Source organism: Balaenoptera borealis (genome assembly GCF_965194805.1).
Source record: "Balaenoptera borealis genome assembly, chromosome: 10".
Classification (NCBI taxonomy): Eukaryota; Metazoa; Chordata; class Mammalia; order Artiodactyla; family Balaenopteridae; genus Balaenoptera; species Balaenoptera borealis.
In genome coordinates, this window is record NC_138874.1 from 100971816 (window position 1) to 100983760 (window position 11945).

At 36.0% G+C, this 11945-nt stretch overlaps 1 protein-coding gene across 6 annotated transcripts in view; it reads right to left on the reverse strand.

Annotated features, from left to right (window-relative positions):
• GPAM (glycerol-3-phosphate acyltransferase, mitochondrial) overlaps positions 1–11945 on the reverse strand; it is a 67649-nt gene that overhangs the window by 27366 nt on the left and 28338 nt on the right. For all 6 annotated transcript variants that reach the window (XR_014249252.1, XM_082408294.1, XM_082408293.1 and 3 more), the window contains 4 exons: positions 10866–10988; positions 8567–8640; positions 6104–6217; positions 4229–4375 (listed from right to left, as the gene is read on the reverse strand). Coding sequence is in view for 5 of the 6 variants with exons in the window: in XM_082408294.1 (XP_082264420.1) it covers positions 4229–4375; positions 6104–6217; positions 8567–8640; positions 10866–10988 (458 nt within the window). In the remaining variant the exon portion in view is untranslated. The remainder of the gene's footprint in view (positions 1–4228; positions 4376–6103; positions 6218–8566; positions 8641–10865; positions 10989–11945) is intronic.

Below are 11945 nucleotides of genomic sequence, written 5' to 3' on the forward strand. Positions count from 1 at the left end.
AACCAGGAAGAAATAGAAAATGTGAACAGACCAATCACAAGTAATGAAACTGAAACTGTGATTAAAAATCTTCCAACAAACAAAAGTCCAGGACCAGATGGCTTCACAGGTGAATTCTATCAAACATTTAGGGAAGAGCCAACACCCATCCTTCTCAAACTCTTCCCAAAAATTGCAGAGGAAGGAACACTCCCAAACTCATTCTATGAGGCCACCATCACCCTGATACCAAAACCAGACAAAGATACTACAAAAAAAGAAAATTACAGACCAATATCACTGATGAATATAGATGCAAAAATCCTCAACAAAATACTAGCAAACAGAATCCAACAACACATTAAAAGGATCATACACCATGATTAAGTGGGATTTATCCCAGGGATGCAAGGATTCTTCAATATATGCAAATCAATCAATGTGATACACCATACTAACAAATTGAAGAAGAAAAACCATATGATCATCTCAATAGATGCAGAAAAAGCTTTTGACAAAATTCAACACCCATTTATGATAAAAACTCTCAGAAAGTGGGCATAGAGGGAACCTACCTCCACATAATAAAGGCCGTATACGACAAGTCCACAGCAAACATCATTCTCAATGGTGAAAAGCTGAAAGCATTTCCTCTAAGATCAGGAATAAGACAAGGATGTCCACTCTCACCACTATTATTCAACATAGTTTTGGAAGTCCTAGCCACGGCAATCAAAGAAGAAAAAGAAATAAAAGAAATCCAAATAGGAAAAGAAGAAGTAAAACTGTCACTGTTTGCAGACGACATACTATACATAGAGAATCCTAATGATGCCACCAGAAAACTACTAGAGCTAATCAATGAATTTGGTAAAGTTGCAGGATACAAAATTAATGCACAGAAATCTCTTGCATTCCTATACACTAATGATGAAAAACCTGGAAGAGAAATTAAGCAAACACTCCCATTTACCACTGCAACAAAAAGAATAAAATACCTAGGAATAAACTTACCTAGGGAGACAAAAGACCTGTATACAGAAAACTATAAGACACTGCTGAAAGAAATTAAAGATGATACAAACAGATGGAGAGATATACCATGTTCTTGGATTGGAAGAATCAATATTGTGAAAATGACTATAGTATCCAAAGCAATCTACAGATTCAGTGCAATCCCTACCAAATTACCAATGGCATTTTTTACAGAACCAGAACAAAAAATCTTAAGATTTGTATGGAGACACAAAGGACCCCGAATAGCCAAAGCAGTCTTGAGGGAAAAAAAACAGAGCTGGAGGAATCAGGCTCCCGGACTTCAGACTATACTACAAAGCTACAGTAATCAAGACAGTATGGTACTGGCACAAAAACAGAAATATAGACCAATGGAACAGGACAGAAAGCCCAGAGATAAACCCACGCACCTATGGTCAACTAATCTATGACAAAGGAGGATATAGGATATACAATGGAGAAAAGACAGTCTCTTCAATAAGTGGTGCTGGGAAAACTGGATAGCTACATGGAAAAGAATGAAATTAGAATACTCCCTAACACCATACACAAAAATAAATTCAAAATAGATTAGAGACCTAAATGTAAGACTGGACACTATAAAACTCTTAGAGGAAAACATAGGAAGAACACTCTTCGACATAAATCACAGCCAGATCTTTTTTGACCCACCTCCTAGAGAAATGGAAATAAAAACAAAAATAAACAAATGGGACCTAATGAAACTTAAAAGTTTTTGCACAGCAAAGGAAACTACAAACAAGATGAAAAGACAACCCTCAAAACGGGAGAAAATATTTGCAAACGAATCAACGGACAAAGGATTAATCTTCAAAATATATAAACAGCTCATGCAGCTCAATATTAAAATAAAAAAACCCAATCCAAAAATGGGCAGAAGACCAAAATAGACATTTCTCCAAAGAGAGCATACAGATGGCCAAGAAGCACATGAAAAGCTGGTCAACATCACTAATTATTAGAGAAATGCAAATCAAAACTACAATGAGGTATCACCTCACACCAGTTAGAATAGGCATCATTAGAAAATCTACAAACAACAAATGCTGGAGAGGGTGTGGAGAAAAGGGAACCCTCTTGCACTGTTGGTGAGAATGTAAATTGATACAGCCACTATGGAGAACAATATGCCATATAACACTATGGAGAACAGTATGCCATGTAACACAGCAATCCCACTACTGGGCATATACCCAGAGAAAACCATAATTCAAAAAGACACATGCATCCCAATGTTAACTGCAGCACTATTTACAATAGCCAGGAAATGGAAGTAACCTAAATGCCCATCGACAGACGAATGGATAAAGAAGATGTGGTACATATATACAATGGAATATTACTCAGCCATAAAAATGAATGAAATTGGGTCATTTGTAGAGACATGGATGGATCTAGAGACTGTCATACAGAGTGAAGTAAGTCAGAAAGAGAAAAACAAATATCATATATTAACGCATATATGTGGAACCTAGAAAAACAGTACAGATGAACTGGTCTGCAGGGCAGAAATTGAGACACAGATGTAGAGAAAAAACGTATGGACACCAAGAGGGGAAAGTGGGGGGGGGGGGGGTTAGCTTTGGGGGGGTGATGAATTGGGAGATTGGGATTGACATGTATATACTAATATGTATAAAATGGATAACTATAAGAACCTGCTGTATAAAAAATAAATAAAATAAAATTCAAAAAAAAAAACCACAATAAGATATGACCTCACCCCTGTCAGAATGGCTATTATCAAAAAGACAACAAATAACAAGTGTTGGGGAGAATGTAGAGGAAAGGGAACCCTTGTACATTGTTGGTGGGAATGTACATTGGGGTAGCCACTATGGAAAACAATATGGAGATTCCTCAAAAAATTAAAAATACAACTACCATATAATGCAACAATTCCACTCCTGGGTATTTATCTGAAGAAAATGAAAACGCTAATTAGAAGCTATATATGCACCCCTATGTTCACTGCAGCATTATTTATAATAGCTAAGATATGGAAGCAACCTAAGTGCCCATCAATAGATGAATGGATAAAGATGTGGTATGTACACACATACACCCAAAAACACACAATGGAATATTACTCAGCTATAAAAAAGGAATGAAATTTTGCCATTTGTGACAACATGGGTGGACCTAGAGGACATTATGCTAAGTGAAAAAAGTCAGACAGAGAAAGACAAATACTGTATGATTTCACTTATGTGTGGAATCTAAAAATCAAAACAACATAATAAAACAGAGTTATAGATACAGAAAAAAAACAGGTGGTTGCTAGAGGAGAGGCAGGTGGGGATGTAAGAAATAGGTGAGGGAGATTAAGAGGTACAAACTTCAGTTGTAAAATAAATGAGTCACAAGTATGAAATGTAGTGTGGGGAATACAGTTAATAACTATGTAATATCTTTGTATGTTAGATCATAACTAAACTTATAGTAGTGATCATTTTGAAATGTACAGAAATATTGAATCACTATGTCATATAACGGGAACTAACATAGTGTTGTAGATCAATTATACTTCCAAAACAAACAAACTCAGAAAAAGAGATCAGATTTGTGGTTACCAGGGGTGGTGGGGGGAGGAGGAATTGGATGAAGGTAGTCAAAAGATACAGACTTCCAGTTATAAGATAAATAAGTACTAGGGATGTAACGTACAACACGATAAATATAATGAACACTGCTGTATGTTATATATGAAAATTGTTAAGAGTAAATCCTAAGAGTTCTCACCACAAGGAAAAAAAATTTCATTCTATATCTTTGACTTTGTATCTATATGAGATGATGGATGTTCAGTAAACTCATTGTGGTCATCATTTCATGACGTATGGAAGTCAATTCATTACGCTGCACACCTTCAATTTATACAGGGCTGTATGTCAGTTATATCTCAATAAAACTGAAAGGAAACAAAAAGACATGGGCGTGTGAAACCCAGCTCACAACTAGTCTAGAAGATGTCAGCGGTAATACAATGGCTGCTAACAGCAGACAGAGATGAAGGCACCTTGAAGCCTCCCAAGTGCTACTTCTCATGACAGTTAAATAAGAATAAAAAGAGGAGTTGGTTTTTAACATCAGAATACGCTAAAACCTCTTTTGGACCAAGAGCATTGTGCTAGGAAAGTCCAACGGTTCAGTCCTGTCTGCTCAAAACAGGATGACTCTTGCTGAAAGTTTTCTGCTTTGCCTCTTATACCTGATCAGTGCCGGTGAGACAGTGGCAACCATTTCTTGAAGGATCCTTCTGGCTTTCTTTTTCACTTTATTGACAGCTTTTGATTGCTGCTGAGCAGAACCATCAGGGTTTAATTCAGCAGCCACTTCTGCAATTGCCTCCTGTACTCTGATTTCAAAATGGAAAGACAGACAATGTAACTGGCTCTATGCTACATTCTGTATTATTTTCTAAACTACAAATATAAATCACAAAACAAAATATACTTTCTCTTTTATGTGATAACACAAGAAATAAGCTCAAGTTAGAAGTGCTTTCCTTGGCTGTCTATTAAACATTAAGGATATTATATTCCTAAATCAATGAGTTCCTGAGGAAGCTGGAAGGCAGATTTGAAAATTTAATTCAAATTCACTGGGTAGCAACTATGTGAATTTGAATGTTCCTGTTATGCTGTGAGGGACACAAAGTTACACTCTGGCAGAAAGGAAGAAAAGGAAGATTATCCCTTGAGGCATATAATTCAGAGGTATCCCAAGCCCACTGCCAAAGTAATGTGTGATTTTTCTTTTGGAGACCAAACTTATTATTCACATTGTGGCTTATTAGTGGAACTATTTGTAAAACTCTCTAGGAGGGATCAAAGGTGGACATAAATATTTACAAGTATTTTCCAAATCAAACTAGTAATTTTAAAAAGGCACAGCTCTAGATTTAAACAGCACAGACCAGTAAGCAGTAAGCTAAAAGGGAAGATTTAACCCAGTCTTGTAAATCTTCCGCATGACTTAGGGAAGAATGAATGAGGTTTAAACCTCCTTACATCACTTCTAACAACCTAGTTATTACTCAAAATATCTGGATGGAATGAAACATACTTGAGGGGCTTTACCTAGAAAACAGAATATATAGTCATCCAAGGGAGTTTCAAATAATTGTTTTTTTCTCCCACTGTTGCTGATTTTAGACTAGTGTACAGCAAAGCTCCACAGAGCCCCATCATTCGTTACTACAAAAAGATCAATTCCACACGACACTTATGCACCATCCCTAAGTCTATTCCATGAATAGCATTTATTTCAATACAGCCAGGAATGTTTTCACAAGTAATTCATGTAATTATTATATCTCCATTATCAACTATTCACTCATTTTTTCAATAAATATAGAAGTACCTACTATGTGCCACTACTGTTCAGCCCTTAACAACCATACCACTGGGCTTGCATTTCTAAGCATCTTTCAATCCACTCTGGTCTCCAGCTTCCCAAATCCAGGTAGGTGTCTAACATGGGCCACAACAATGAGGTGGAATAGAAACCGACCTTCACCCAAACTCCCATAGTCTAATGGCTGAGCTTCACAACGATTTCCCCAATCCTTTTGAGTTCAAGTCAGTCTCTCCCATTTTTAAGCAAGATCCTCTGAGGGCAAGGACAGTTATAACTCTCACTCTCTTAAAATTTCTAATAATGACTTTCTAATACAAGAATTTGTGCCCGGGTACTTAACAATTACTTGACAGAAATATCAAACTCGCTTCTCTTCTGGCTCTAAAATAGGAAATGCATTGTCCCAAACATTCATATTACAGAACACTTAACAGAGAACTCTGGAAATATGTGCATATCTGAACTCCAACTCGCCTTTCATTTATTGGAAGCCCATTCAATTATTAATGCATAAAACAAGACTGCTATTCCCACATGGCACCAAAACCATCTGTTCTCTTGCCTTTCCTTGCTTCCTTCTGGAGCTTGAACATTGAACGTTTGGAAACACAAACACCTCTTGAGACAGAGTCCCAGAGAAACTAAAGGTTGATAAAGGAAATTACTTCCCCACGCCCACCGCCCATCCCTACATTTCCCCTTTACAGCAGCGTCCCACCCTTACCTACTGCTGTTCAGTACGTTTTCAGTCACGTTGGTGGCAAACATGCCTTTATGGACATCTCGCTCTTGAACGAAAAGCACGTAAGAAAGACGTCTTGCCAGCCATCCTCGATGCCTGCAACGTGAAAATGATTTAGCAGAGAAGTACTCTAGGAATACCTAAAGCAAGCTGCTTAAACTATACAGGTTCCCCTCCTGTAAAAACAAATCCTCATTTCATCTATTCCAGAGATTTAGGGTTCTCCTGTAGCAAATTCTCCTTAGTAAGTAGTTCAGGATGCTATGCAGACAGTTTTATTTCTAATTTCCTTCATGTACTCTCAGCTAAAACTTAAACTTGGAATTTATGTATTAATGCTTGAATAGTGTTACTCCGCAAACTAATAATCCAAATATAAAAACAAAAATAAAAGCATCTTTAATACGATTTGAAAAACCAAATATGTTGAATGCTTTATATATAAGCTATATAGCTTATATCTATAGCTACGGGCCATAAAAAATAATTTGGGAGTCTTTTCCTACCATGAAGGGCTAATTCTTTTGTTGTCATTACAGTAATTCTTCTAAGGTGATCACTGACTGTCAAATTGAATTGACAAAGCTGATCAGTTGAGAGAAGTCAAGGAAACTAGACAGTGGTCTGAATATTTGTACTCTGGGCTTATGAAGCCAGAAGTTCCTACTGTTTGGGTGGCTTTTTTTTTTTGGCTTTTTTTAAAAATACATTCAGCATACCTAAGGAAAAGGACATACTCCCATCAGTGACAGTGACTATGTGTTATCTGGATGGGGGTTAAGGACAGGGATCTAGAATAAGAATGCTACAAACTTTCATTATGTGATGATTTGAAACCATTTGTAATGATTATATAATGCCTCATTATCATTTCCTCCATAATGATATGCATATAGACAGTAGAAGATTTCAATTATAAATTAATTCTGGAAAGATCCAAAAAGCCTTCAACTGAGGAAAAGTACCTTGAGGGAGAACTGTTTATGAATCACATGTTCCTTCATCTCTCCTTCCTGACATTCTTTTTCTTCCTCCTTTCCTTTGTCTCATTTCTCTGAAAACTTAGCCCAATAAGTTAAGTGTTTAATTCTAAACTCTTCTATCAGTGAACATTTTCAAAATTATTACTGGAATGTACAAAGTCCAAACTCTTGATGAAATCCCTTCACAATGGACTGAAAGCAGTGTGTGTGTGTGTGTGTGTGTGTGTGTGTGTGTGTGTGTGTAAAAATGTTTAGGCTATGCTTCATGCAACACACAGAAGAGCTAAATAGCCAACTCACTTGCACAGGTAGCTTATTACACTGAATAGTTCCACACTGCCTGGTCAATACAACATACGCTAAAAAGTGTGTGTGTGTGTATGTGTATCTCATATGCTTTTTTTTCTTAACTGCCTCCAACTGAGGACCACAAATGAACTCCTCGGTTTTGTATGTAAAATATCTACTTACGTAAAGAAAAGACTCAATGGGATCCTTTTGCTTAGGATCTTAACCATGTCAACCAAAGGAAAAAAAAATTTCTCCTCTTTCCTTTAAACTTGAGAGCAAGAGAGAGAGAGAGAAGAAAGGGTAGCATGGAAATTGGAAAAAACACATCCCTTGACTTTAGTTCTATTTTTTAAAAAAAACTTAATATATACCCAAGTATTATCATGCTCACTTATAATATTATCATCAAAATATTAGTAATAAAATCAGAAAGACTTAAAATTTAAGTATTTAACTTCTTGGATCAGTTTTTTAATGGAATTTCATGTATTTCTCATCACCTGAGCCTACTACTTACCTACTCCAGGCATTTACTCTTAGAATTATAAGGACTGGTAGCATTTTTAGCTGCCGTTTCTCTCTTGTCTCGCAGACATTCCCCCTCCTTCCTTATCCCGTAGCCTAAATGCACTTAGAACAAAGCCTCTTTTTTCCCACCCTGATGCCTAATAGCCCATCCCAATATGCCTGGAATTTGGAAGTAAGAATTCTAAGAAAAGTCTTAAGCTAATAATAAATCAAAGAACATTTGCTCAACAGAGAAAAATATCTTCCAAAACTCTGTAGATTAGGCAGATTTCAAAAAGTTACACTTTCTTTGAGGTATAAAATAATAATAGATCATAAGACATTCAAACCTACACCTCTCCTCACACAAATCTCTGTCACATTTTGGCACATTTCAGCTGCAACATCAATATCTGAATAAGTTAAAGAAAGCCAGAAGTGATATCTACACACTCATGAAAATATTATATAATTACAGCAGGAAATAGCAATAGGTCTTCTCAGGTTCCAATTTTTAGATAAAGCCTTTTGTGTCAGAAGTTAATATCTTATTAACTCTAAAAAAAATAAATAAAATAAAGAGATTCATCTTAAAGTGTGTTAACTGGTTATTGTGGAATTTTTCTCTTGACATGCATTAGAAGTATAAGAAATGTCTTTTTACCTTGTGTGAGTTTCATTGATATAAATAACATTCCGCAAACCCAAAGACGGGATACTGGGGTTGAAAAATTTATCCTACATAAAACAAAATAAACATAGACATAAATATACAACTGGATTGCTGGTGAAGGACTCACATTACTAGTCCTTGAGGACTTTATAATTCAAGCATAAAGTAAGACATTGCTTCAAAAATCTGAGATGAAGAAAAATGTTTTACTGAAAACTACTTTTTAGCCTTCAAAGAAGGTCACAAACTCAAAACTAATCCTCAGCACCTTGCAAAGGAAATACTGCCTCTCGCTTTCCTGCCCTACTCCCCACCCCCAGCCAAAAAGAGTTAAAGCCAGAGATGGCTTAAGTCACTGACAGGAATACTGGAGATTTCAGTGTTTTCAAAATACAAAAATACTATGCTAAGTACCATGTAGTTATTGTGAGATTACTAAATCTCCCAATAATCCTGACACATAAGAATTATTATCCCCATTTTATAGATAGGAAAACTGAGGCTTGCAGAAGTTTAGGATTCAATCCCAGATCTTGCTTCAAAGAGTGTGGTCTTTCTATTCCCCTAAAATGACTGCCCACTTAATGAGAAAACATATGGCTAAAGGTCACCCTCTTTACAGGTAATCTTGAAAGATAATCCAGAAATAGCTCTGCTAAAAAGAGAAAGGCCATAACTTTAACAATGTGGGCAAAAAGGTAAACGTTCCACAAATAAATGCTGAGAAAGCACAATGTACCCTCAACAAAAGACATCAAAATACTTAAGTGATATCTCCTTAGAGAAAAGGAAAATAGGATTTCATAGAAAAAGTAGCAAATGTCAAAAAATTACTACAAAAATACTGTCAAACAAAAATTATTTTAGAAAAACATGCCATGGAAGAATATAAGATCAAGTTTAGCTCTATCAGGTACTATATTTAGGCAAAAATCAATTATCTGTTATACTACTCACCTATCCCCACCCCAGACCATCACCACCACCAAATAATTTCTTACACTCTCTTCTGACTGAAGAACACATTAGAGTTAAGGTATTGTTTTGATCTTTTAAGCATTCAAAATTAGAATTAGATGAGATGCCAGATCTAAAAAGAAAAGCCACATGATCTATTTAAATCTTTATTTCTACTGGCCTATTAATCTGAACTGGCCTTACTCCTAGACTAGAAATGTTCATGATCCTTCACCTCCACCATATTCTTGCAACAAGGCACTTGTGATTTAAGAGGAACAATATTTCTATCAAGATATTCTTGAGCAGACCTGAATATTTAACATAAACTGCTTGGGTATCACACAAATCTCTCTCAGATTAGTAAATTCCTTATACAAGACTTTCTGCCAAGCCAACCCTGAGTGGAAAATTCTCACAGCACCGTTAGCTATTCACACAGGTTATAAGCAACTTCTATAAACTGCAGGGTTAATAAATGGCACTTAAATGTCCTGATAACTGGCCCATCCCAGACAGAGCTTACCATGCAGGTATACGTTTTAAAAGGTAAATCTACTGCCTTAGAACACAGCCACATTAGAGTCTACATTCCTGTGCTAACTCATCCCTCTGGCAAAATGCCCTCAGAAGCATACTTCTCATCCAATCGACTCTTCTCAAACACTACTCTAATGTGGAAGATTTTGCATGGCTTGTGTTTTTTCATCAAATACGAACAACGAGCCCATGCACACTCTTTCTTAAATCTTCATCGTAACATTCTAGTGACCATCCTTCACTATCACAGAGTCAACCAAAACCCCCTCCCCCCCCTCCACCGCAGGAACAGACACTGAGCAAAAGGGCAAAGCCACAGCTTTAATTTCTTATTCTGTCCTGCTCACGCTCGTGTGTGCGCACTCTCTCGCGCTCTCTCTCTCTCTCTCTCTCTCTCTCTCTCTCTCGTTCATCTTGCTAGGATTTTAACTTTCAGTGCTAAATTTCAACATCTTGAAGTTACATGAAGGTTCCCACCAACTCTTTGGAAGGGTTATCTTAAAGTAAGATCTACTCTCCCTCTAAAGTCATATTAAAATGAAAACACAGAACAAAATATAGCCTGGCATCAACTATTAGACCAATATTCACTGAATAAATGAATGGAAAGAAAAACTGAGACAACATCTTTACTTGGAATATTTGGTTTATAAAGATGGGTCTAAGTTCTAAAAATGCATTACGTCCATTAAGACTACACAATAATAAAATTCACACAAAGTTGGAAATCTATGTCACATATTTCACTCTGTTTATTAAAGGTCAACAAAGGTAATAAAGGTAGCATTCTTACCCAGCTCTGGGGAGTACAGGAATAACAACATCTTCCTACAAAGGGCCTTTTCCGGCTCATTAGGCTTTCTTTCCACTTCAAGGTTGCAGATCTGAAGACAGTCGGTCTGAAAACACACTCTCCCTAATAAATATTAAGGAAAAATAGTGTGCGAATGACAAGAAAGTTATACTTGTCCACTTGATCTCTAAGCTATTTCAGATAGAAGAGAAACTTCTGACATATTTTCTTTTTGGTGGCATGTGTTTCTCAGAGTGATTTTTCATCCAAGGTGCTCCCTCTATGACCAACATTTGGAACATAAGCAAAAATTGAGCACCTAAGAATAGCAATAGCTGGCGACACTCAACGCAGCATTCAAAGGTTTAAAAAGGTTTAAAAACTAAGTTATAAAAGGTCAGATAGCCTTCTGACAGTAGCAGAAGGAATAAAGTCAGACTCCTGTAGCCCTATGCTAACAATTCACCTCACTCCCTCTTAAATCACACACTCCCACAAAAGAACTACAAAGGCCTTACTTAGAGAGTAAACAAGTTGTTACAATATAGCTTAAAATATTTTACTTTAAATGAAAAACAAGGTAAATTTATATAATATTCCTTTATCCTAACAAGAGAGTTTAAAGTCTAGAATTGAAATTATAGCCATACTATCCAATTAGGGTCAAACTCTGCTCTTCTGTTTTAAATAATTTTCTCTTAACTTTGAGTTCATCAGTTGCTCAAATCCCACTGATATCACATTCTCAAAAATAAACCAAAAAAACCACCCAAAACTCCAACATCATTTTTTATCTAAAGCAGATAGTGTTCAAGAAACATTTAAAACATGCCATGTTATATTGACATAGGGAAAACAATACAAAAAAAAAAAAAAAAAAGCATGCCCTTTGGATTGAGATTCATACTAAAATCTCCTATTTTCAATTTTTGAAATAAAGTTTATTTCCATTACAAAATTCACACTTGTGAAATATAATTGTGGTAAACAGATACGAAAAGAAAAAAAAAATCTCTTTACAATTACACCGCCCAAAACAACTAATAGGTTTTTCTTCCTATGCAAAACTGTTTTGCTTTT